Raw genomic sequence first — 27,172 nt, 5'->3', positions numbered from 1 at the left:
TCACTTTGCTCTGCTTAGACTCATGTTTTTCTCCAGGAAGAACATAGTTTAAGCATTTCTAATAAACTGTGGATTAAAATAGCTACGCCCCCAGCAGATGTCCATGTTATGAACAGAGGAACGCCACACAATTGCATTCCTTCCTTCTGCTCTCGCAAACCTGTAGTAAGATACCCTTGTGCAGAGAAAGCGCTAGCTATTCTATGGCTCTTTAGCAAGTTTTTAGTTAATTGTTTAAAGAAAACTACAAAGGAAGAGAACATTCGCAATAGAAGGACAGAAAAAGACGGAAAGGAAACTTCCTTGCTTCTTAAATATTTTTCCAGTACATATGTAATAAAGAAATATTCTGTACGTTAATGTTAGACCCAGCCCCTTAACCTACCTCAGCCCATAGTGGGAGGCAGCATTATTTTTTTGTTATTTTCAACAAACACCGAATCTGTTCAATCATCACTTTTACAGACGTGATCGTGCTAAAGGGCGTGCCAAGCACTGTAAAGATTCAGTGCTCAGTTTCCCACTGAACATCTCACTGTGGTCCAGAGGCTAAGATGACTCCGTCTACAGTTTTTACCAGCTACATTTTGTATGAGGCTTCATTGATATTAAACCTTTTTGGTTTTTACGTGTGAAAACTAAGCTTTCAGTTATCTAAAAACTGAGCTTGGGTTTATGAAAACATGAGGCCTTGAGCCACTGATCCTTCTGTAGCAGATATTCATAACAGACAGTGCTGCTAATAGGGCACTCAAAATGCATTTCAGTAACACTTAGCAAACAAAAGAAACAGGTCTTGATTTTTGGAAAGCATTTGGGCACAATCTTCATGTTTTGAAGTATCCTTCAATTTTTATAAGGTTTTAGTTTACACATTACCATCACCATAGGCAGAATGAGCCGCAGCTACCGCCAAACCCCTCAGTGCTTGGTGGAATGTGAAGAACGGTACCAGTTTCAGATGCCCCCCCGGCTGGACACAGGAGACAAAAAAACTCTGTAAATTCACGCATCCCCTTGCAGCACGCAGGTAATCAGGAGGTCAGACACCTGGACTGGGATACGCTTCTCGCTGCTACGGTTCCCAGCACCACTGCCTGCCCCCAAGGAGCTGCCCGGAGCACCCTCGCTGCCAGCAGCGCATCCCAGCGCACACTGAATCTTGTCCCAGGTCGGGCTGAGACGGGGCCCCGGGGCTGGGAAGGCTCTCAGCTCTGCTTGCTCACTCATGATGACGATCTAAGGAGCCCCACTTTGTCCCCTGGGGCTGGAGCGACGCCCCTGCCGCCACCAGGCTGCAACCTACAGCCCAGGTCTTCCCGCTGCTGCCTGCGGCGAGCTAGGGAGGCAGGAGGCTTTGCCTTGGCTGTCTCACAGACCCCAGCCCTGCAACGGACACGCCACAGACCATGCACATCCTCCCTGTCACCTGCCGGACCACCCCGCAGGGACGAGACGGGGCGAGCGGGGAGGTAGGAAATCAGGGCCGGCACCCACCAGCTCCCCAGCTTACCGGTGAAGCAGCGGTACAGCCTGGGCTGCGTGCTGGAGTCGCCCTGCGCTGAGTAGGAATCATCCTTCTGTGATTAAGGAAGAAAAGTACTTTAATGCATTTATGAAGATTGCTAGCAAGTCTGTTAATGACACTCATGCTTCATAAACAAGCCATTTGCCGTCCCCAAGGACTCCGTTTCCATTTGTTTTACTTTTGCCAAGAAAAACAAAAAGTACTATTGCTAAAAATAGACCAAATAGACGGCAGAAAATATTTACAGACGCTGATTTTTTTCGAGTTGGTGGAGAAGGTCTGAGCTCTCCAGGAGTGATTCGGCAGGTGGGATGGGAAGGAGCAGCCCTGAAGCGGGGAGGACGGGGCAGGCGAGTGCGGGAGGCAAAACCCATCCGCAGGACAGGGATGTTTCTCACCTTGGCTGTTCCCTACCTTGGCTGCAGGCCAAGGAGGCAGGTTACGAGCTTGCACTAACGAGCTCCCTGTCCTTTCACTCCAGTGCTAATCTCCACCCTTCAAGGGGGTAGAAAAAGGAAAAAAAAAAAAAAAAAGGAAAAAAACCCCAACAATCAGGTAGCACAATGCTGCCTGAATTGTTCGGTGCCTCTGTAAACTGGGAATAAGTCTCTTAGGCGCAGCTGTGATTTGGCACCTCAGTCCAGAAACCCAGACTGCCAAAATAACTCTGGACACCTCCCAGCCTGGTTTTCTGTTTCGTTCGCTCTCCTCCCTCCCCTAACGAGGACCGATGCCCTCCATCCCTTGTTCACACTTTTATTGACCATTTTAATAACAATGCCTTCGCAGTTCCAGCAGCAGCGCCTGGCTCCCTGGAAAGCCATTCCCAGGGGCGGTTAACGATTCTCAGAGCGCGCTCCATGAAAGGGCTCCGACATAATTACCAAAGGCAGTATGTCATTTACACACATGGCTTACAGGCAGCTCCAAATAAGCTCCTTCTGGGGGAGTGTACTCATGTTTTGGCAGACGAAAAGAGGACAAAGTTGCCTGGCTACAGGTGCAAGGATTTTCTGGGTGCTCGGTGGTAAATAAAAGCTATCCTGGGTCTCAGGAACCGCCCTGCCAGGGTACTCTGTGTTGGATTCTTGCCTAAAATAAGGCAAGCCCAAAATCCGGACAGCGTTCAGAGCCAGTGTGATGCACAGCTCCAGGAAGCAGCAGCCTTCAGCAGGAATTTTGTCCTTAGGCAGAGGAAGGCAAACTTTCTGCTGGAAATAGATAGTCTTGGAGTTAATCCTCTGGGCTACGATTCAGATCTGAAGTCACCTCATAGTCTTGCCAAGGTTTTTCTGCCTGGTGTAAATCATTTAACCTGTGCCGTTGGCTCGGGAGGGATGAGGATTGTTCTTTTCTTATTACTCCTCTCTGCCTTCCCTCTTCCCTCTCCAACCTCTCCTTGGCAGGGGCTTCTAACGCAGCCTAAGAGTCATCCCTCGCTACCGTAAAGCACAGATAGACACCTAAAGTGCAGCAGCCCCCTAAGGCACCTAAAGCCACCCAGGTCAGAGAGGAGAGGTGATTCATCGTGGCTGAAGCCTGGCGTTGGCCAGTGACTGGTGCCTGTCCCAGCAAGGGCACCGGTTTCTCCCCACCGACTGTGGAAGGAGACGGATGGTCCATCAGGCGGGGAGAACTCCGCTCCTGGCTCCTCCCCAGCCTGGTGGAGCCACAGACCTGTAGAAGGATGCTCTTCCATACACACTTTATTTTTGTGGTGACTGATACAGGGGAAGAAGACCAAGCAGAACCTAATAAATTATGAAATTAATCTAGCTGAGCTACAACAGCTTCACACTTCAATAGCAAAGGACTAAGCACCTTCACTAAAAAAGATAAATATAGATGCAGACAGCCGGAAAGCAGAAAAAGCAGCGTTTTACTCAACCAAGGGGATTTTTAATTATTCTCTCAGCTCAGGACACCTAACTGATTGAATGCATCGCCAAAACTTTTTTTTCAAATAGACCGGCCATGGAAGGCGTGCAGGCGTCGAACCAGCACCGGGGGGTTCCCAGCAGCCCTTTGCCTGAAGTTCGTTTCACTGCTCCTCGATTTCCAGCTGGGTTTGCAAACGCAGTTGTAATGCTTCCATCTCGTGGTGAAACGCAGAATAGAAAAATCTGTGGCATGAGGGTGCCTAGTTTTTTCTTGCTGACTCAAACCCTGTAAGGCCAAACCCTTCCCTTCGGGACTACAAAAGCTGGAGTATGTGACAATTACAAACTCCCAAACACTAACTAGCGATATTTTTAATTCACCTCTTTTCTAAAGAGGAAAATGCCCCTTGCTTGTCAATTGGTGTGAAATTAAATGAGTAGCTTGGTTTTTTCCCCAAAATTTAAAATACTGAGCTGCTTTTGATGGGCTGAAATCTACTTTTTAGCACAGCATTCCTTCTTTCTGCTGACAAATTCTGCAATCTGTCCTCCTACAGCGTGAAGTAACAGCGTTCACCCATCCTCCCACCTCATGTTAATATTCCAGGGCTCTTGTAGAACATCATCCCATCACTTTTGGGTATCGCCTTATTTCTATTCACAGTAAAACGAGGCAGCTATTCTAAAACATGAGCAGATACACTGCCGATCACAGAAAGTATGACTGGCTTTTCCTTTTGGGTGCAAAGGGATGCTTCCTGGGCTTGGCGTCACCCTTACAGATGTCACTGGACTCATCTCTCAGTATTTACATCTGCTTCACTTAGACTGGCACAGAGCAAAGGTAGCTGCTGTCAAGAGGTGTAATTAGCACCAACAAATGACTCCCCTGAGACAGCAGTATGAAGCCTCAAATGGGCATTTTGCATAACCCATAGGAGCATTCGACAACCCCACAGGGCAGGAGCCACCACGTGTGTGTCAGCAGAATGAATTCTACTGCTTTTGCCATTCCCCCAAAAATATTGTCCTCCGAAAGGCCAGCTGTGAGCATTCAAAGCAACAGGAGAAACAGTCTTCCCAAGGGTGCTAAGCTTCCTACCAAAAGCACCGCGGTACCTAATGGGAGCAGCAGAGAAGGGGAAAGCAGGAGCACAAGGGTTAACAATCAAATGTCCTTAAAGTACGTAACATCGTGCTCAAAATCAGCCCTAGTTTGATGTTGTTCTTTTGAAGTTTAATTATACCAAATGTTCTACAGGAACATGCCATGTTCTTGCCTATCTGTTTTGAATTGTAAGTACCAATCAGCATGTAAATGATCAAATTAAATCTTTTAAGTTGTTTGCAAGAGCCGGAACACCTTTCTGTGAATGGAGGGCTGAGAAGCAGCAGCATTTGCTGCGTTACTGCCATTCTTCATGGGCTTTTCAGTGACTGGCATTTGAACAAAGAAATCAGAGTGGAAGAAAGCCTGTGGCAGTCCTGAGTTCTTGTACTGTCGTGGAAAATTACTATCTAAATAAAGAAAGATAAATTATTTCTTTTCTAAAGGTCATTCCGTTCTCCTCAGTGATGGAGTCTTGCTGCCCAGATCAGTGACCACAGTCTGCGCTTGGACAGTGCTCTAGCCCAAGCCATCAAAACCTAAGATTCGGAGAAGTGGGTGAGATTTAGGGATGGCTCAGCAATTACTGCTGCTGAACTGGGGGTTTGGGAGCAACATACAGGGCGGAGCTTTAATTGCTTTGCCCCTAGGGTAAGGGTTACAGAGGACGGGAGGAGCTGAAAAGACCAAGCCTGCTCCTCATGCACCATTCCTGGATTATCTTGTCTTCCCCTGGGGAAACGCTTGCCCAGCTTCTCTCACTGATTTCCAGAGAAGTCAGAAAAAGTCTTCACCAGCCACAGACATTGTATTTACCTTGTTTCTCCTCTAATTCAGAACAGGAACCGATGTGGAGCTCTGCCAGCACTAAATTTGGACTTAAAGTGATTCCCCCAGGAATCTGGTATGCAACACTTCCCTTTCTTTTACTCTCTTCAGGTCTGCCCAGAACCATAGCTGGTTTTGAAAACAAAACATTCACCTCCGGAATAAATAGGAAAACTCACAATAATGCTTCTGTCCTTTCAAAAGAGTTGGGGGGGGGAAAACACCAAACAGTTTCAAATATTTACAGTCCATCTGGAGCGCTGACAATGGGTGCACCCGGTGCCCGCCTTCGATGAAATATCCCAGAAAAGAAAACATGGGAAAACCAGAGCTCTGAAGCTAGAGACTGAAGCCCAATTAATAACATTTGCTCAGTAAATAACTTCCCTAGCACGGATGGAAGCCTGTGTTCACAAAGCACTGAACGGTGCTGCACCCGAGATGGCTCATCTGTTTGTCAGGAGTTGGGCTGGTTTTCTTGGCCTCGGTATCTCCCACTCATTGGAATGCAAGTTAGGATTGAGAAACACTTTTAGTTGTTGTTGTTTTCTAAAGTCAACTGGTTTTATCTTTAAAAAGAAATAACACCAGCAACAAACAGCACTATTCCTAGCACTTGTTAAACCTGCGTAGGGAAAGCAGCCCGGCGCATGGTCTCTGCAGGTCCAAGCCTTCCCCGGTCGCTCTTACCTCCTTCCTGGAGCTGGCCGTGTCACCTCCGCTCACTTCCACCCACAGGCTCTTGTGCCGGAGGATCAGGATCTCCTTGGCGTGCTCCACAGGCTCGGTCTCTCCGGGCAGCGTGTGCCTGTTGTACGCCGGCCCCTGCACGTTGCACCGGAGAGGCCGCTGTCGGAGGTGGGACCACCCTCCCTCCAGGGCAGCATCCCTTCGCTAGTGCCTGCATCTTCCAGCCGCCTTCACCCCCCCTGTAACCGTCCTGCCTAGTTATGGGGATAAACTGATCCACCCAAGTATGAGAGGTGGGGACGGAGGGAAAGCGCCAAAGAGGGAAGGTGGGACTCCAGACTCTGCTTCTTTATGCAGCTCACTGAATGACAACACTGAGATGCATCTCTATTAGTCCAGCTGGCAGACTGACCTAGTGCAACTACTCTGTTCGAGGCGTCTTCAGCCTCAGTGCCTCTGCCCAGCCCCCCAATATTTTATACCGGCCCCACTTTCATACATAAATCTTGCAATCAACAGGAACCATAAAACCTGCTTCAAAATCCATAAACCAGCTGAAGTTAATTCTCCTACTAACATCAATGGGAGCTGGGATAACTGTCGCTAGAAGGGGTGAGGCTGGATTTAGGTAGGAGTAAGTGCAAACAGGAGGTATGCCTTCATCTTCATCCCATTCACCATTCCTATAGGTTTCCTCCCAGCCTTATCTGGTTGCTGCTTGCGGCTCAGCAAGGGGACACGAGGGGGGTGGTTGATCCCCCTGTGCTGAGCTGCCCACACCAGCCACATCCCCAAGGACTCAGTATTTCGTGCGTAATCCATAAAACAAAGGCTTAGGTGGATTTTAAGGATAAGGCTCCATGTATCACCATGTGCACAGTAATTACAATTCACAGTCGTAGGTACTGTGTAAAACCTCAGACAGATTATTCACAAGTCATTCTGTAAACAGCAAGTGGTTTCTACGCTGTTTACCAGCTGTACCAGTTTCACAGCAAAACTGCCGAGCGGCTTTAAAACCTCTGCAGGTTAATTTTCACTCGCAGCTCACTGACTGTGCTCTCTTCTCCGGGACAAAAATGCAGCGTGAGGATAACCCCATCCCTGCTCTGCCCTCTAGGTAACCAGGAGCTGTTGCAACTGCTGGATCTGCTAACCTGATGCCTGAAGATCCATGTGCTCCTCCTTTCTGCTTTCTGGTTCTGGGTACTGATGCCTAAAATACTTCCTGAAATTATAGGCTGACTGGGTGAACCTTTCAAAAGCTGTCACGCTGCAAACAGAAATGTGCCACTGACTTGGAAACTGGATCTGGCTTCACACAGCCAACTATTCTCTGCTCACAAAGAGACATCATTAGTAATTATGTAAATATTCATAACATCTGCTCAGGCTGTTAGGATAACTGAGATAACTTTTGTTATTGGACATCTAAAATACAGATTGAGGGAAGAGTTATACCGTTCTCCTTATTCTGTACAGGTTCCTTGCCAATATTTCCTGTATATTTTCCAGGACATCCGGATTCAGAGTATCCTCCAATTTTTTGTCTGTTATGACAGTCCTGTCGTTATGGCTGCAAAGAAAAGCAGAATGCTTTATTTTGGAGGATGCACAGCAGCACAGCCGGTGCATCCCCAAAGGCCCGTGTTCACAGCAGCCCTCTCGGACCCCACCACCAGCGGACACGACCAACAGCTAATCCCTGCAGACGGAGCTCGCTGCAGAAGGGGCATTTGGTATTTGCATCAGAGCTGTGCCATCCGTGTGCTTGCCGGTAGATAAAAGAGCTGCGGGGAGCTGTGGCAGAGCAGAACCGTCTCTGAGAGATGAGACAGCCATTCTGACACGCAAATATTTGGCCCTGCTGGCTCAGCCGATGCTCGTTCTAGCCCTTGGTTCCTTAAGTAAGCATAACAGTGCAAAGCCCTCAAAAAATGGTGCAAGAGCCTCTTCCTCAGAGCACCATCTCTGTGTAATTCGGGGCCAGGATACAGGTGAGCCTCTGCGTACAAGATCAGAAACCGTGCTCATCAGTGCCAGAAGAGTGTTCATCCACCTGATCATTTTTAACACCCACCTACTAATCTTTAAATAGTGCTTGCTTTGCATTTGTCCAAGCTATGTTGCTCCCTCCCATGGGACAGCCCAGCAGGGAAGAGCAGAGGAGGCAGAGAAGTTTGCAAGAGTGTTTTACAACCGTTCCCTCCGGCGGGAGGGTTGGGAGGAGCGGTGGAAGGGGGAGCACTTACAGCAAGGATGGGTGGGACGGGCCGTGACCCAGCTGCCCCGCTTCTGCCAGCTCAATGGCGTGTTTCCGCTCCAGCTTTTCATGGAGGAGCACGATACTTGATTTTGGCTGGTCGTGTTCTCGAAGTAGGATCTTCTGCAGGTATTTGCTGTTGAAATATTCTAATCTGTTTGAGAAAAAAAACAAGGCAGATTTAGCCACCTCCCAGCACCGAAATGGACCTGAGCAAGCCAGCAGGTTCATAGTCCCTGACTACCCCACGTTCCATTATATTCCATTACTTTCTTGCCAGAAATCAGCAGTCCACGTGATCAGTCCCTAATTATTTCTGCACTACAGTACACGAGCTAAGATACTAAAACTTTACCAAACACAATAAAAACTCCCCAAAGTGCCAGATTTACCATGAACTCTAAGTCCTACAAGTACACGCAGTAGCCCCAAGGGACGCAACAGATTTAAACGCTTCCAGACCCCCTCTTGAGCCATTTCCTCTCGCTTTCTGCTCAAATACAGCACAACTTTTGGGAAAGATCTAGCCAGTATCAAATACTGGCGCTCAAGTCTGGCTGTTGTCAGCTGTTCACAAGCCTGCTCGCAAGGAGCCCAGACGCTCCGCAGCAGCGGCAGCGATTCCCATACCCTCTAGTGGCACTTCCAAGCACTGGCATTCCTAAGAAAATCCCTGCCAGCTGCATTAATCAGAGTCCTTAGCATGAAGTTAGCTGCATCTGTGTCTGCACAGCTAAGGAATTAAACCTGGTAGGTTGGTATTAATGTATTTTATGTTATTTGTATTTTAAAGAAAAGAACCCTCCTACCAGAACTTCATGAAAATTGAGCACTTTGCTAGAGAAATCTGTTGAGGTCCTCTATAATTTGTCAATGCGCAATAAGCAGTTGCCCCTCCAAGTGCCGCAAGCCCGTATTTTTCATGTTAATCGTGCACTTGCCGGGCTGGGTCCTCAGCCCCCGCGTGGCCGGACAGGCCGGAGGGCGCGGGCAGCGCCGCTGCAGGCAGCGGGAGGCTGAAGCCACGCAGGCTGTGCTGTGCGGGCACGGCCCCTTCGTCTCCAGCAGATTCCTTTGGACAAGAAGGAACAAACGCAATAGGAGAGGAGAACGGAGTCTTTTTAGGGTGAAGTACGATACGTGACCTGCAAGCGGGGAAGTGCCCTGAGAACCTGGTCTCACCTTGGACGAGGAGAAGCGGCCCCTCTGTCACCTGCCTTGTACCCCAAGGATGAACGAGGCTTGGCTGCCCACAGTAGAAACTTAGGGAATAGAAACCAGCCTCATATTTTTCTACACATGTACACGGTTGTATTTTGGCAAATCCTTACTTGTCTTTCCAGTAATACTGTCCCCAGTGTCCAGATATATCTTCGATGCCAGCCAGCAAATGATCCAAGAACTAAACAGAAGAGAGGATTTTGCTATACACCGGTTGCATGTATTGCATACCTGATGAACTCAGTCAGCAAACATCAAAAGCCAGCAGACAAAGCGGGAGCTGCTCTCAGCTCAGTACACAACACCGGTAAACAAGAGGAGGGAATGTCGGGCTAATTCCCCATCCAGTCATCCACGCGTATCCCTCGGTTCTACCGTACAATAAGTGGTTTGGCTGCTTGCTTTCAGGTCTGTGCGAGCAAAGAATAATCGCTGAGGGACGTGGATCTGCTCTTTATGATAGGTACAGGATGGCTGATGGCTTGCATGTCCTGCCTATTGGGCCTTGATAAGCAGGAAATGCTCATATTGAGGTTTTTGAGGACAATTTGTCCCAAGAGATCAGTATCTTCAGGATATAGATGTAGATAACATACAAACGATGCTTCGACTCGAATAATAAATACTGCCTTCCCCAGACACTTCCCACTAAATGAAATCATTGGCCGTATCATGCCTTATGCAAAAACATTACTGTTGTTTAAAATTATATTAAAAAACCTGGACAGGTTGATTTTTCCACCTAGAAGTTAAACCTCTGCAATTTCCCAAATCGCTTTCCCTCCTACTGGCAGCTCGAACCCGGGAGAGGTCTCTGCTCTACCACAGTCAATGCCCCTCCACACGCAGGTACCGGTGTCCCTGGAGCTTCGTCCAGCTCTAATTTGAAAAAGAAATTATTTTTTGTGGGGTCAGAGGCAGAAAAGTTTCAGAGCGGTTCGCTCAGCCCTGCAGCCTGGTACAGGTTTAGAGTCCTCACATTGCTATTAGCTGCTGCCTGAGCACCAACAAATGCCGCCCCCCCACGCTGGTCATCGCTCCTGAGAGCAAGAACGTCCCGACAATCCGGACAGAGAAATAAATTCGAGGAAGAAAGCTTCTGCCTTCTGCGTGCCTGGCTTCCAACTATCTGCATTACCTTCCCTACTTAACTTAATTGGTACACAGCCGTTTTCAGCTCACATTTCCTAATAAACACATTTCCAGAGATGATTTACTATTCACACGCTAACAAAAGAAGAAAGTATTCTCTGTTCATGGCAGGAAAAGCCTCTTCAGCCTATTGAACTGTTCTGTTAACCTCAGACAAAGCCCTGTAATACAACCTAATTGTGAGGATGCCAAACTGGTTTTATAAATGTTCTCAGACCTAATGTCTTTATTTCTAGCTACCCAAAAGGGAGACCGAAATATTCCTGAAGAAGCCATACCTACAGAAATGTGACTGGGCATGAACAATTCGGTTCGGGAACGTTATGTTTTGCAGCGGATGCAGGGTATCACCGCATTAACGACCCCAGGCCACAGCTCCCTATCGAGTTGTCAGGCTCAGACTGAAGGAGAGCTGGTGCAAAGCCTCTCCGATTTGTTCCTCGGTGCAGAATCCTCTGTAACTAGAAAGGCCAAAGTTTGGACGGGAGAGCAAGGTGAACTAAATGCCACCTTTGGGTTCGGCGGGTCCCTCCGCTTTCCGTACCCTCCCTTTTCTGATTTTTTTTGCAAAAATATCCAAACCGATGGTGGTGAAGTGACCGCTCGAACACACAGAAGATCCCAACCCTGAGAGCAACCACGTCTCATTTTCTTTCTTCCCCTCTTTTCAGAGAAGCAGGAAAGGCTAGGTTTGAGTCCAAGCTTTTGGGCGAGCGATTACCCTTCCGTGGCACGTTTGCGCAGCACCTAACTCAGCACCAGCCTGAGTAAGTCTGTGGCTGCTATTCCAATGCAAATAACACCACCCCCCCGCCCCCGGTGTTAGGAAGCTGCACAGGGCTTCAAACCTGGAAAGGGACTGCCCTGCAGAGGACTCGGCTAAAATCGCAGGCCTGTGGGGTCCCTGGAGGCTCGCCACATACCAGAAGGACCGTACTGCTATCAGCAAAGCATATTGGAAAGCTCTGGCTGCGTGTCGACGACGGACGCATCACTTACCCGAATATGGATCTGCTCTCCCACTGTGGGAGCACTCTCTCTTTTCCTCTTGACAGCCAACAAGTCGACAAGAGGCCGGATTGTCATTCCCTGCAGCACAAACACAAACACAAAAATCAGCCTTTCTTTACATCGTGCGTTCTTAGTCTCACCAGGAGCTCACATACGGGCTTCGGGACGGGGCTAGGCAGAGAGGAGGAACGCTCCGCTCTCATCATCCGGCATCTCAAAGACCACAAAAAGTCAACCAATAACTTCAAGGTCAAGCCTGTGGTTTGCTATTGCTTGCGGCCTACCAGACGGAAAGGGGCTTGAAACGTTCAAAGTTCAAATGCCTGAAACGACGATGGTCCTTGAGACTTCGCAGGGCGCAGCCTCCGCCAGCATTTCTCTGCTAACTTTCTGAGTATTATGTGTCACAGATCATTACTCCAACCATCTCTGATGGCTAGCCGGTGGCTAAGTTTACTAATCAAAGTATCCACCTGGTGGGAAGGGGCAAGGGAAGAGTTTTAATGTCCTTTAAGCCTCGAGAGAGAACTTCTAAAATGCTGCTGTGATGTGTTTCTTAGCCTGGCTTTGGTATGAAATGACTTTTCTAGGACATGTTTACAGCAAAAATGATGGAGTAGTTGATGTTTATGACTTCTGAATGTCACAAGTGCTGGCACGGAGGAGAGCTGAACACATTTTTAATTGCAGAAACAATTAATGTGTCATCTTAATAGCTAATAGCAATAAAAAATGCATTGCTATTCCAAGTAAACAACATAAAACTCACAAATTCAGAAATAACAGATATTACAAAAATTAAGTAGAGACTTTGGTCTCTTGCCTCCACTGGAAAATCAGCTGCGTCTGTTTTCATTTTAAAGTGGCATTTTGGAGTTCTGTGACCAGGAATCCCAAATTTAGAAACACCTGAATTCCTTTGGCCCTTCCTGATATTGGGAGCATTACAGGAATCCCACGTGTCATTTCGGGCCACGTGTCATTTCACAACACACCTCTAGGCCCCCTGTGACGCTCCCCCACCCGCCAGGGATGACGCCTCTGAAGTGCATCACCCGATGCCGACAGCTCTACCATGGCTCACACAAAGTCGTTCTCTGGCCAGCGATCCAGGAGCTAACGGGGCAGCGCAGGGAGCAAACGAACAAAAAAAACCCCACCTCTTCATAATTATTATATTTGCTAACAATTTCACGGAAGAGGTCAGAGGCCAATAGGCTGAGAGAGTGAACTTCAATAGAGAACGTGGTATTTCATTTCTAAACCGCACTGAAAGACAGAACAATGAGGGCTTTTTGTGACATTCCAGACAAGCCCACAGCTCCTTGGAGGACTTTCTGGCCTACGTGGCGCATACCCAGGCCTGCCTGGCAGCGCTGAGGACTCAACAATTGCTCAGTCAACCTTCTCAAAATTATTAACCACGCTTGTTGTGGGAAGAGCCTTATGCAACTGAGTTAGGCCAAAATAAATGAGTTTCCTGGGTTGTGTAATGCACTGATAGACCCATGTATGGACAAGCCCAACTGCTTACACGTTGGTCATTACTCTGTGTAGCGTGAGGTTTTTAGAGAGCGTGATCAGGATTTCCAAGAAAATCTAGTGGGTTTGTGCTCCAACAAGGTGCCTTGCTGGCCTTCACCGGCTTAAAAGGGCTCAAATCACCTCTCTCCTATTTTCTGTCCTATCTTAACACAGACACCCCCCACCAAGTCTGTACCGATACCGCTGTGAATATCAAGAAAAGTTATTGCACAAAACAACAACAACTCAAGGCCTCTATCCACAGAACGTGGTTTGTAGCCGATATTTCACTTGTCCTTTCCACCCGAAGTGACATGCACCACAAAAGATGCTGGGATATTAAAGATATTTTCTCTTCAATCCTCCATCCTTCGATGCGGCTGACAGCAGCGCCACGGGCTTCAGAAGCTGTAGCAGTCATTTTGCAGACCCAGGTTTCTGAAGGGTCCTCTTAATACCAGCTGCTGTTATAGTTACCTATGTTTTCTGTGCTGAGCTACAGCAATATCTTCCTGGTTCGGCGTTTAAGCAAGTTTACTCTTCTTCTACCCCCATTCTCGTGGTGGCCTCAGCTACACAATAGTGCAGGTATCTGGAGCCTGAGCAAAGTCTGTCTTTATAGATGCTATGTTCCCGCTGAATGGCTGAAGGTCAAGGGGTCGCCCCGCCGACACACACCCACGGGGGACCCTGTTTAACTCTCACCCTTTCGCATGGAGATGACATCACCAGTTGAGCTTTGAGGTTACACAAAAGCCCTTTTCCTGGTCCTGGGAAGGATTTTCCGAAGCCCCGGCAGAATGCAGTTGCTGCCTTAGAACAACCTTTGTCTGCGACTCAAGAGCGTCTCTGCATGAGCGGACGTGCCTAGTGACCGTATCTTTTCAATTTCTGACCCACATTTGCATCTTAAAACTTGTCAACCTCCACCTAAGTAGGCTTCCCCCCACCCCGGCCCCTGCTCTCTCCATTCAGTCTGAAAACTGCGCCCGGTCCAGCTGCCCTGCCGGTCTCAGCGCCGAGCCCATCGGCACGTCACACTTGTTGACCATTTTTTCAGCTCATGAGGTGGATTAGGTGGATGTGGGGAAGCAGAGAGTCAACTCCAACCGTCCACATTGCCCAAGTGCCTGACACCCAAACCTGAGGCGTTCAGGGAGGCCAAGCGGAAGGAATTTGCTCTTGCGGAGTAATGCTCAGCCACGGGGCAGCTGTCACCGTGACTCACCATCTCCCAAGGCCCCAGCAGCTGCTCTGCTCCCTCCATCCGAGGGCAGGAGGAGGGCAGCCCTGGGCCAGCAGCTCTGCATGGACCTCACGCCCTTCAGCAGGAGCTCCCAGGGAGCTTCTCGGCACGGCATCTTCCCCAGACCCCCATCCCACTTGCTCCGGCCCTATGGAGACCCAATCTTAACTTCTGGGGATAAAGCACACCAGGTGCACATCAGCCTTGCTCATTTTGGGACCAGACGACCCCAGTTTGTCCACCACACCCTCCTTCAAATGTGACAGCGTTTCCCAGGTGAACTAGAAGGTATATTTCAGCGAAACCCCGAAAGGAGCCTCGCCCTTACAGACTTGCTGCTGGGCAGAGAACAGCAGGGAGACACATCCAAAATCTTCATCCCACAGAAGGCTGCAAGAGTGCTTTTACCACTAGATGTCACAGCAACGCCGGGCGCTGCTGCCCGCCCGCTCCTCCCGGGCAGGGCTTCTCTGCGCCCCGACGCACAATAACTCCCTACGGGAGAGAAAACCTCTCTCCATCATACACCTGGAGGGGTGCTAACTAGGAATCCGTGCAAAATAAGAGCACATTAGCAAGGCGAGCCATACCGGCACCAAGTTCTGCCCTGCCCCAGCTGCGGGCTGACCAGCCTGGGTCCTTGCCAGCTGTGGGGCTGCAGGCAGGGGTCAGATGTGGCACCTCCCGCAAGCTGCCCAGGAGCAGCTCAAGCTGCAGGGGCTCCTACAGCTTTTCCGTATGACTGGGCTTTGCAAAAACACCCACGGCAGAAATCAGTCTTTAAAAAAAAAAAAAAAAAGAAAGAAAAAATAGTACATTTGTAATTTAAACAATAAACCCAGTATCTCAGAGGAACCAGTGCTGTGAGGGTCCACCTCCCTCTCCTACCCTGGCAGCAGGGGTTAACTCGTCCACAGCCACCCCGTGACGTGGGCAGGTTGCACTCCCTTGCAGAAGCTTTCCCACTGGGTAGGAAAAAAACCAAGAATACTAGGGCAGAAAGAGAAAGCAGGTAGCAACAGGGCTTAGGGATCAGTTATAAAAGAAAAATTAGAGGCAAATAAATCAAATGTGCGGTGACTTTTATTTGCTTCTGATTTTCCTTGCTTTTATAACAAGTAACACACCCAGTTTTTTTTTCCCGTGGAAGAGTTAAAGCAATCCCCTTCCTGCTGCATCATCATAAAATAACTGCAGCTGCTCTGCTGCATGAATGTGAAAACGTCTCAGATATATATACAAAATATTTTGATAAACAGCTAATAAGTGTTGTTGCGTCAGCTGCTGGATGCACCGGTAAAAAGGAACTTGTTCTCAGAAAACGTTAAGAAGTCACTCCTTCAGAATTAGGTCCCTTTAAATTGTCCCACCTGTGAAATACCAAAACTGAGACAACCAAACCATAAACCTCTTAAAATTCACGCTGCCCATGTTCTGAGGGTTTGGAGCATCTCCAGTATCTTCCGTCTTCTCACCCCTGGAACCAGGAACACCGACCTTCGTTCCTGCATGGCTCAGGCAGCTTTTCATTTCCCAACAAGGCCTACAGTAACAAGCGGTTCTTCCTTGGTCAAAGAGCAAATTAGTTGGAGAGGTTGATTTGAGTTGGCTTTGCTCTCACAGAAGACATGTGAAAGCACTACTTCAGAGAGAAAATTTATGCCAGCATCATTCTTCACAATTTTCACCACTGCTACCCCAATATGGACCAAAGATGAGACAAGCTGGCATGGAAAACGCTCAGCACGTATTGTAAGTCAACAGCTGCTAGTCAACCTCAGGACTGCGTGACACTGTCCCACACCTTCCGCCTCTTTCAGTAATAATTTTAAATTTTTATATGGCTAACCATTCGACATAAGGGAAGTTCTAATGACTGCTAAACCCTTGTGTCCATCTAGTGGTTTAGTACTGGTTATTTGTCTGGGGAAAAAAAAATCATGCTCGTTCTTTCCATCTGCTGGTGACACCGAGATTGTTTTTACCTGTACAAACACGGTGAAGAGGATGACAACAGTTGTTGCTGCAATGAAGAGCTTCTTTCTGTGAAAGTCAGGAAGCAAGAAAACCAGAGAGAAACAAATGGCTCCTCGGAGACCCCCGTATGCTATAATGAATTGGTCTTTGCTGGTGATGGTGTTCACGTGAAATCTGTTCACAAAGAATGTCAGCACAAGAACCCCTGAAAATCAGGAAAGCAGACAGAGGCACATCAAACAGAAAGAGGAATTAGACAAAACTCATAATCTTATATTTTACAGTAAAACACCACTGAACTGGTAAACAACAATCTTGAGGAACTGGCCAGGGCCCGAGGTGGTGTATTCCCAATATGCCACTGGAGAAGGGCTGCTCTTCCAGCCTGGTCCAGCAGCTTTGCATTTGATTTGTCCAGATAAAAATCAATCCCCAACCCATTTCTGATGTGGGGGATTATGAACATCATTGACTGGCCACAGTCCTGGGGGTTTGCACGACTATAAAACTTTAGGTAGCTCACCCTGTAGCAAATTCTCTTGGTTTTTTAACTCAGCCTTGTGCTTATCACAGTCCCGCTGGGAAACTTATATTTCCTTCAGAAGGACTCTGAACTCTGCAGAGGGGTTTTAGTGTCATCCCGCTCCCATGACCGCGGATCCCCAGAACATGCCATTTACCTGGTGACTCGGTGTTACGCATCAGCCCCATACCGAACACACACAACTACCGGCAACATAGGATGCGTTAGCGCGTTTATTTTGATGGTAGTTAATTAAAATGTTTAGGGCAATTCTGTGGTCATGTGCCAGCCGAACCTTCGCTCATATAATGACACGGAGCCAGATTCCAAGAACGGATTTGAAATACTAATTTATTTGTTCTACTTGGTGATAACAAATGATTGAATTGCTCGGGCTATCAATGCTCTCGAGGCAAACCATCAGCAACAATTTAGGCACAAGTTACCCCCAATTTCCAAAAGTTTCCAGGCAGTAGCTTGGATAAGTAGCTACATTCTGCCTCTGTAAGTGTTCTTTCTTCACAAGTCTTTCACTCAGAGATTTAAACTGTGCATTTAAGACTACGTAAGGTGACACAGCAATTGATGTAATTTATAGTCATTTGAAAATACATAAACAGATGCAGAAAGGTACAAAAAGTCAGGCCTTAAATCAGTAAGCTGTGATCTTAACACCCACGGATATGATAAACATCTTATTTCCTGAGGATTAATGGCTGTTTTGAGAACTGATGACACAGACTCTCATTGACTTTTGCTAGGAATTAGCCGGATCCACATCGCTATTGCTTTTCTAAAGGGTATTTGTAAAAGAAATAAACTTCAAAAATAGTGCACTTGTACATATCAAACATCTTCCCACACACGTACAACTAAAAAGATCTGAACTTTGACTGCACATCAGACCGCTCTGAAGAAAACAAAAAGCTGGGGATGTTCAGGAATAAGGAACTCAATTAACTGAACCTTGCAAGACCTTCCCCATCTCCAGAGCTCCGGGGAGCTGGTGCCCAGACTAGCAGATGTGAAGTACTTCTGTTTCAAGGTTCTTTGTAATTCGATAAACAAATAAATAAAATTAAGCATACCTCAGATCACATCTGCAGCTACTGTAGGGCTCAGGCAGCGCCAATAATTTAAAGGAACAAAATTTCCTTGAGCTGATACCCTGGCCTTCGTCTTAATTTAATCCTTCCTCATCTATTATTATTAGCATCCTCAAAACTAATTCAAGGCTAGTTTGCTCCAAGAGACGACATAAAATTAATCATTTTGAGCAGAATATATTTTCTCCTGGAGATACACCTTGAGAAAGAGCAGAAGGAAACCTGCCCAGCGCTTGGATAACAGTAGAATGCTAGTGCAGTCCTGCAATTAATGTGTTTTGGTTTTTAGAAGACCCCTCTTATATCAAAGTAATTCAGTCCCCAGGCTTCAGCATGACCATTTCTCATTTATGAGCACCGGGAGGGTCCAATGAAGGTCCAGAGTACCGCCTACACACTAACCCCAGCACTAGCAACCCAAAAGTCCCCACTTCCCACAGGCAAACCCTGTGGGTGCCTCCCATTTCTGGATCGGTGCCGTGAGCACGTCCAGAGCTGCTGGACAGGTCTGAGCAGGTCAGGGCCCAACCTCGGCCACCACCTCCACGGTAGGAGCTTCCCAGGCCGGCTTGGTGCAGCGCCCTGCCCCGCTCGCCTCCTCCCGGCACCCCCACGGCTCTCCAGCAAGGCGCTGCACAGGAGGGACACCCTATTCAGGATCAGATGAGCAAGACGATTTGCAGCCCTGGTTTGTATGTTCTTATTTAATTCAAGGGGAGTTTTGAACAGAGAGAGGGTTTTCTTTCCTGGCTGCAGCGCTGAGCCCTTCTCTAATAATGTGCTGCATAGTTTGAGAATGCAATCAGAAGAGCTGTGTATAGAGAGCCAGAGGGGTTTTGGTGTGCTTTTGTAATGCTACTATGTTCCTTATGTCTTCCAATGAAGAATTTTTGAACTCAAATTCACTCAGAACTTCTCTTCATTTGAGTAAATAAGAGAAAACCACTTAATCATAATAAAACATTTGAATGTATGCATAACTGACTAATAAGCCTGTTTCCAAGTGCATTTATGGTGCACAGTTATTAAAACAAACCTGGGCATGTATTAACAGCTAATAAAACCCATTCTGCTATGTCTTGCTAACCATGGCCTACCCTATTTAAGCAATTTCTTGAAGTGTCTGTCAAGTTTGAGTTCGCTCTGGTTGACTCAGTGGTTTGCAAACATAAATCCTGTTGAATGTTGTTTAGCTCTCCAACTCTCTGCCAAAATGCATGCTCTGTTATATTTGCAGATATAGTAAATATATAAACACATGCATAAATGGGAAGGCAGGCACTCTGCGCTCACTTTGGTGACAGTAACTGCACAGTGTAAGAGGCAATGGAGAATCAGCCTCTCTGAGCACCAAACCAGCACAAGATACAACTGGGGAAGATGGTAAAACAGCGCATCTCTGTTTCTGGTCATTTACAATGCATGAAAATGGGATCCCAGAGTATTCTGGGACCAGGACTCAGGCTTTCATTGTAACTGATCTCAAGAAGATTATCTTTAGCCACAATTACCAGGGAAGTATTTTCATACGTAGCTATCTCCCTCTTGTTATCACTAAGTCTTGGTCGCTTTTTTACCGTGAGGTTGGTCAAACACTGCAATAGGTTTCCCAGGGAGGTTGTAGAGTCTCTGTCCATGGAGATAATCAAAAGCCTTCTGGACCCAGTCCGGCCTAGCTGACCCTGCTTAAGCAGGGCGTTGGACCAGATGATCTCGAGAGGGCCCTGTCAACCTCAGCAGTTCCCCGATTCTGTGCAATTCTGTCACCCTCAGTCCTTATCTGAAGTTCTTGAGTAGGAGCAGAAGCATCCTCACATTTTAGATCCCAGTTCTCACCTACCCAGCAGTAAGCTGGGCAGATCCTCTTCTGTAAAGCAGAACAGCATCTCCAGGAACAGCTGTTTGAGGGTTCCTCCAGTTTCCCATTTAGGGATGCTGCTGTACACAGACTTGTTAGGAATTGAAGCCCTTAAATCTCTGCAATTCAGAATATGCAGTCAGAGGCCCCACGGTTCTACACAGCTCTCTGATCCCAAGCTACGTACTTACAATCTCCTCCCTGCTGTGAGGATACCGAGGGACTAAAATACACTGAAATGTAAGGGGAGATCATGGCAATCAACAGAGGTCTAAGGCCCTAGGGGTCAATAAAATAGATATTATGAGAATTTCTATTTAGCACCAGTGCTGTCTGTGGTGAGTGCACAGCATAAGAAATTCCATTAAATGAGAGAACACTCCTGCCCCCACCGTCATCCTTTCCTGCAGGACTTGGTAAGGAGCAAGCGATGGAGGAGGGGGGAAGCATCGGCTGGGGAGTCCCGCTGCAGTCCGTGCATTCTCATCTGGGATAACCACAGACAGAGCAAGCAGGAAAGGATGACGGTGGGGGCAGGAGCATTCTCTCGTATAATGGAATCACATTTTTCACCCCCATAAATAATTATATATATATAAAAAAATAAAATCAAAATGTCATCATACCTAGTGCTCTCCAAATGAGACAGAAAATGACAGTGAAGCAAATGTATGGCCAGTTCCACTCATGATTTTCTCCAATGGTGGAAACTCCAAGAAAGATGAAGATGAGGGTATCACTAACACTGCTCCACATCTTCATGAAGTATTTGACTGTGGTGTGAGACTTCAGAGAGATGTTGGCCTCCACGTAACGTTTCATGCCCATGGCACATGCAATGATTCTGAGAAAATGAAACAAGAAATTTTTCTACTTAAGCACACAAAATTGACACATTGTCATCTATAAAGAAATAGGCTTCAATTCTTAGTTGTCTGCAGACATCTCACTGGGTAGTGATTTGCTTCCTACACCAGACCAATAACATCAGGAGGACCACCAGGACAATAAGGTACTATATGGGTTGACCAGACTGGCTGAATCTGTTTTCTAACAGATAAACAACTCACCTTCTATTGCATTTATCATAGCCACACAGCCTGTGATTAACTACACCCAACTCTTCCCATCACACCACATTGTTTAACTTTGCCAAACTCTAACCATCTCGGCTCAAGAGTTCCCTGCTTAGAAGCCCACGTTACCTATTTTGCCCGGCTGAGAGAAAGATGTTTGAGGGAATGGGAGACTTGTTTCTCCACGTGAGAAACATGTGAATGGGACTCCTCCGAGTTTGGCTGGTATCTGGTCACTACAGCAGGTTCTCGTAGGACTCAGAATGGGTGCAGTTTAAGAGCAGCTCGAATGCTGTACCCCTTCACCCAAGGGACCAAAGCCAATTTAGAGTTGGAGAAACTCAACTATACGACAGTGTAGGACTCGCACTGTATATTTCCAAGCCTGACCAGCCTTGCACTGTATGTTGCTTGGGCACAGCTAGGAAGCCATTGACTCCGTGCAACCAAGAGACAATAAAATGCTCAAGCACACTCATAAGGCTGCACAATGAGCCAAGAAATGCCGCTGCTGCAGTCGGAACATCTGACCTCCTCAGGTACTGCGTACCCAAGGTCACTTCAGAAGTGCGCAGCACCAATTAAAACTTCTGCCTTGCAATTTTTCATGGATAATTGGTTCTTCAAGTTACAGGGAACATGTGGTTAGCCTAATTCATCAGCTTTCCAAATCAATACATTTTCAGGCCAGCAATCTTAGAAGGTCAAAACAATTGAGCGCTCAAAGAGTCGAAGCTCCATTTTCTGTATTTTAACCTGGACAGAAACATTTTGTTCTAAATATTGTACCAGCAATAGCAAAATGGCTTTACGTTTCTGAGATCTGATTTCCACTTGTATTCGGTAAGGCCATCCACACGGAGTTTTATTGCATTAAAACATCCTTTCACGGGGGACATAATGGTAAGTCTCTTCATATTTTATATCACATGCAGACAAGTCCGCAGAGCAGTAGATCCTCGGCTTGCAGAAGTGCGCCTGGGTCTGGCAGACTGGCTTGAAGCACCAGCTGTGACCAGGACAGGAAAGCGACCCATAGAGGTGTTAAGATAGGTGGTGGCCTCCACAGCACATTATCCATAGCACGTCCTCTCAGCTAAGTATTCAGAAAACAGCTGAGCAACTACTGCTTTCCAGTGAAAACAATACATTTCACCCCAGAATTTCACAAAGGAGATTCTTTGCATTACTTGGGCTGTGATGGAAAAAACCCAGGGCTGCCCGCAGCGAACAGGACGGTTTGCAGGTGGGCAGAGCCAACCGCGCTCTGGTTGTGGCTTTAGAACCTGTATGAAACCGAAGACCCCAATTCTCTCCTTCACAGCTATTTATTTATTTCAGGAAGACACCGTCGGCCGCTGCGTTGCTGCTCCTGACAAAAGCAGAGCAAGGGCCACTTTCCTCTGGCTCCTCAGAGAAGCACTAACAGATCTCCACTGCATCTATTGTTGGACCAAGACAAAGGAATGAACAACAGCTACATCCACTTCTGCTCTACTTACAGCACTAAGAAAATCGGCAACACTATTATAGGAAAACACTGTCAGGTATTCAGCCGGAGCAACAAATAAGAAATTACAAGGGAAAAAAAAACACGTTTTCAAACGAAGATGTACTTCCACCCGCTGGGAGCTGCCGATTACTGGGCTTTGCATTCAAACGAAACAAACCCCAAACACAGACATTTCTGTTTCTTTCATTTAGAAATAGTTGTTATTTGGTTTTGCTCGTTGCCATCAGAACACCATACATTTTTTTGAAGGAGAAAGAAACATTCGGGTTTGTCTGAAGTTAAAACCGGGCTTCAGGGAGAGGACTTGTAGTAAAGGCACAGGGTACAAAAGGTCAGGCTCAGCAAAGCCACAATGCTCTTACTGGGCAAAGAGATCCTGCATTATCCAGCAGTACGAGACCAAGATTCAGATCCCTTTTTTTATCTAATGCTCTTTGAGTCCCCATTTTTCTTCTCCTAAGAAAATGAACCAATACTTAAAATATTTTTAAATCAGTCTTTTTTGATCCTTTTGATCCTTTTCAGAGTGACCCGCTTTGCATAAAGCACCGAGCCAGGAAGAGTAACAGGGATTGAACCACAAGCTAAAATAAATAATAATAATAAAAAAACAATTCTTCTGATTCTGTATCTGCCTCAGTAAACAGTGGATAAAATAGCTCCAGCTAGGAACTAAGAAATCTAACAAATATTTGTGGAAAGTGACTCCCAGAGCCGTGGTCTGGGAAGATCCTTGGGAAGAGGCTACGGGTTCACACCAGATTCACAGACAGGAAATAAACTTGACCTGTTCGGTCACAGCTTCGAAGGCGGGCAGTGCCACTAGGGCAAGGGGGGAAGAAGAAACAAAAGAAACCAAGCTAAAAAACATGTGCAGGACTGTTTAGCAGGTTGGGTGGCATTCACAGATCTTCTCTTTTTTTTTGACTATGTAAAATTGATTTTTTGGGCAATCGATTTATTTTTCAAAGAAACACACTGCCAAAATCTGCTGCTTATAATACAGTACTCCCTGGTCACAAATGACTGAATTGTTTGAAATCAAGATATCTGGAAGAGGCATTTATAATTTGGCAATTATAAGACCAGCAGTGCAGGAATCAGCTGCCTTTGCGATTGTTTTGCTTTAGAAACAATGCATTATTCAAAAGAATAGAAAATAGGTTCCGTAATGGGTACAGTAGATTGTGATTGATAGAAAGAGACACCATTAGGATTGAATGTTTTCTGCTCCATGATGATTATGCAGCATATTTATTTCACTGTTCTGTCTTTCGCTCCTATAAATAGGCTTTCTCTTACCTACTCCCAGAGCTAGAATTGTTTTCAGTAATGCTACAATATTGCTCCTATTAACCATTCGAGGAAAAAAGAATCTGCAAGACAGAGGAATGGTTTCTGTCCAAAGCAGTATCATTAGTTTTAAAATAGATCTCCCAGATACTCTGCACCTAGCTGGTACCTGACTTAATTTCTTTATTTGATTTTTATGTTCATTATTATCGGATTTGCAGTTGTTTACACTGTAGCCATCAATGCCGTCTAAGTGCGCTTTATAGTTTTTAGGGAAATATTAAATAATTGGTTGTGATCCTCGGCACCAGTTGACTTAGTTTAGGGAGGAGAACCAAATGCCACAGATACCAGCCCACAGAAACCAGGAGGACTGAATCGCTCTGCTTTTCATCTGTCTCTGCTTTCCAAGGTGACCTTTCTTGGTCATTAGGATTATTATATCTATTTTTTTCTCACCACTTGCTCTGCAAGTGAAATGCATGAGGTAAGCCCAAAGCTCAGTTTCCTCTCCTAAAACTGAAGGATCTGGCCCAAAATTATTCATTTTATTGAAAGACCTACTCAGTAAAATGAAACGTAAATTAACGGTATTATCTATAAATTACAATTTGTGAAAGACCGAATTTACGGAAACGAGGAGCTTCTCTTCGCTGATCCAAAAAGCTGCAGGGGAATATGCGAGGTGGTAGCTGACGGAGCGCGGGCCTCGGCTGCAGGGCACGGGCAGTCCTTGTCTGCCCCATGTTGCTACACCCTGGTCGTACAAAGCTCCACAGGGTAAACCCTTCCACGCTCTAAAGCGCTTTTTAGATTGAAGAGCGCGTAGGACTGACTGTGCTGTAGTAAAGTGCAATCAGTTTGGGTTTAGTACCTTTGAAACCTTGATCTCTGACAACTTTGGCTGAAATTGGTCAGATTTCAAACGTTACTGGAGATAGAGATGACGGATGACACCCTCACTCAGGAGATGAGAAGAACTCATGAGCTGTGTCTGAACTTCTGACAGAAGTCTGAATCTCCAAAGCAGAGGTTTCCACTAGAGCCCTCCGCTCCCAAACAGTAGGAACATTTCCAGGCGCCAGCTCTGTAGGGGAGACACAGCTCCCACCCATCACTCACTCTGCTCCGACACTGCCGGGTCTGCCTCAGCACGCCTTTGGGGCCACCACCCAAAGGCAGCTGGCAGGCAGGGCACGCGGATCAGGTCGGGGGTGCTAGAACTGATGTGCTGTACACTCAGACCAAACCTTTCTGAGGTTTTGATTAAACAGCCCTTGCAGCTCTTCAAATGTTAGTTTTGACTGGGCCACACATGGAAAATAACAAAACATGCCCAGAAAGCCTCTTCTGGCTTGCCAAACCCTCTAGACATCTCGCTGCTTGAAAGTTCAAGGGTTTCCAAATGAAAAACATGGAGTTCAAATAAACATTCCTCCATAACCTACAAACACTGACCAGCCCTCCGAAGCTTGCCCAGGAGTCATCTGGATTGCTTGTGACTTGCAGCTGTGGCCATTGGCGTGTAATGGTGTGGGGCGTGTGAAACGGGGTTACACCTCTCAGCTCTTCCACAGGCTTCTATACTCACTCTTTGCTGCCGTACACAGATTTCCAGCTCAGCAAACTTACTTTAAAACTTCTCCTGATGCTTTTCAGTAAATACAGCCAGAAAGCTTTCCCGGACAGACACGATGCTGGGACATACTTACGCCACGATCCCCGAAAGGTGAAACATTTCGGCAGTGAGGTAGCAAAGATAGCTGTACAGGAAGACAAAGAGCGGTTCGATGACGCGGATATCCTTGGTGAACCGTGTGGTAAAGGCGGCGGTCATCCCAAAAGTAAGACCTACTAGAACTCCTCCTATCCCAACCACAAAGAATTTTCCAACTCCAGCAAAAACATCCACACTTGTGATGGTTGGCATTTCGCAGAAAGATCGAAATAGCTTGTAGAGCACCTGGGTGAAAAATGAAAGAGGAAAAATGACCGTAAACAAGACATTCACCAGACATGGCCATACGCAGCAATGACACTAAAATACGCTGCCGGGATCTCTGCCAGTGCAGGGTCAGCATCCTGCTCTGGAGGTCAGGCTCCGGCCAGGGGAGTGCTGTGGCACTCGCGTGCTTTTCTATCCCCAGACACACAGGCGAAGAGATGTTCACCTGAAAGCTTCTCAGGACCTCACGCCAGAGAAGTGGAGCAGGAGTCCTCCACTAGAAGAGGCTCTTGATGCCTCTTCACTCTGCAGATCTCACACCCCACCTCTCAGCACCAGCCCATCCTTCCTCGGAATGTTAAATACTCAAAATAAAGGCTAGCCCTTACCACCGTCACCGCGTCATTCAGGAGCGATTCACCAAAGACCAAAATGTGTAGCTTTTCATTGACGTGTATCTCTTCGAAGACCGCTAACACCGCCACGGGATCCACGGCGGCGATCAGGCTGCCGAACAGGAGGTTGTGGAGCAACGACACGTCCTGCAGGTGAAAGGCTTTCACCTGGCAGATCCCGTACAGGGAAAAGCCAATCCCAAACACGTTCCATATCGTCCCCACGACCGCGTAGAGGAGGATAGTACCGATGTTCTCAAAGAAGGGGCGGCTGGGCATGAAGTACCCTGCATCAAGGACGATGGGTGGCAGCAGGTAGAGGAAAAAGATGTCGCTGTCCATAACAGGCGGTGACTTGTCGTTTAAGCCGTAGATGATTCCCCCCATGATGAGTCCTACAAATATCAATAAACAGCTTTCGGGAACGACAGAAGGCAGCTTGTTATAGAGATGAAACCCTGGAAGGGGATGAAGAGAAAAAAAGTTGTATTATCTCATCAGCCCGAATGGGCTGAAGGGCACCAACGCGAGCGCCCACCCCTCAGCAGCCTACGCTTTGGAGTAGCAGGGATAAACGCGCACAATTAAGGTGAAGTCACTCAGTCAGAAATTGGCTAGAAAATCTGAAAGATTACTGAAAATACCAAACCTTCTAAAATTATTTTTGGTTCGGACTGCATTCATCACAACATAAGGTTAGAGATATATTTTTAGGTAACACACAAATAGAAAAACTAAAGAATCTGCATAAATAAAAAGGTATTTGGAATTATTTATGATATAATCTAGTTAGCACGCTATCTTCGGCACTAATGTGAATAGCAACTGCTTGTTTTAAACACAATATAGATTCCATACATTAAAAAAAAAAATCACAAAAAGCATTGTCATTAATTATAAATGGTGCCACTTTTAATATTATTTAATCATTAACACTTAAAGCTAAAGGCAACATTGAAACAAGCCCAATCAAGCCAGCCTTGTGCAACACCCAACATTAGAGAGAAATGCTAACAAATGCTACAAGTACTCGAG

At 46.8% G+C, this 27,172-nt stretch overlaps 1 protein-coding gene across 1 annotated transcript; it reads right to left on the bottom strand.

The window, feature by feature from the left end:
- Positions 1-1,028: 1,028 nt before the first annotated feature.
- Positions 1,029-26,582, bottom strand: LOC104044001 (sodium/hydrogen exchanger 2-like). Its single transcript, XM_064462846.1, has 10 exons — positions 26,132-26,582; positions 25,510-25,760; positions 20,542-20,759; positions 16,437-16,633; positions 11,670-11,759; positions 9,629-9,699; positions 8,287-8,451; positions 7,496-7,610; positions 6,035-6,169; positions 1,029-1,580 (listed from the first exon to the last, which is right to left on the bottom strand). The coding sequence occupies exons 1-10, from the start codon at positions 26,522-26,524 to the stop codon at positions 1,227-1,229; spliced, it is 1,989 nt and encodes a 662-aa protein (XP_064318916.1). The 5' UTR covers positions 26,525-26,582; the 3' UTR covers positions 1,029-1,226.
- Positions 26,583-27,172: the final 590 nt, after the last annotated feature.

Source organism: Phalacrocorax carbo, chromosome 11, assembly GCF_963921805.1.
Source record: "Phalacrocorax carbo chromosome 11, bPhaCar2.1, whole genome shotgun sequence".
NCBI lineage: Eukaryota > Metazoa > Chordata > Aves > Suliformes > Phalacrocoracidae > Phalacrocorax > Phalacrocorax carbo.
The sequence above is the reverse complement of the archived record's forward strand: the minus strand, read 5'-3'. Positions and strand labels throughout refer to the sequence as shown.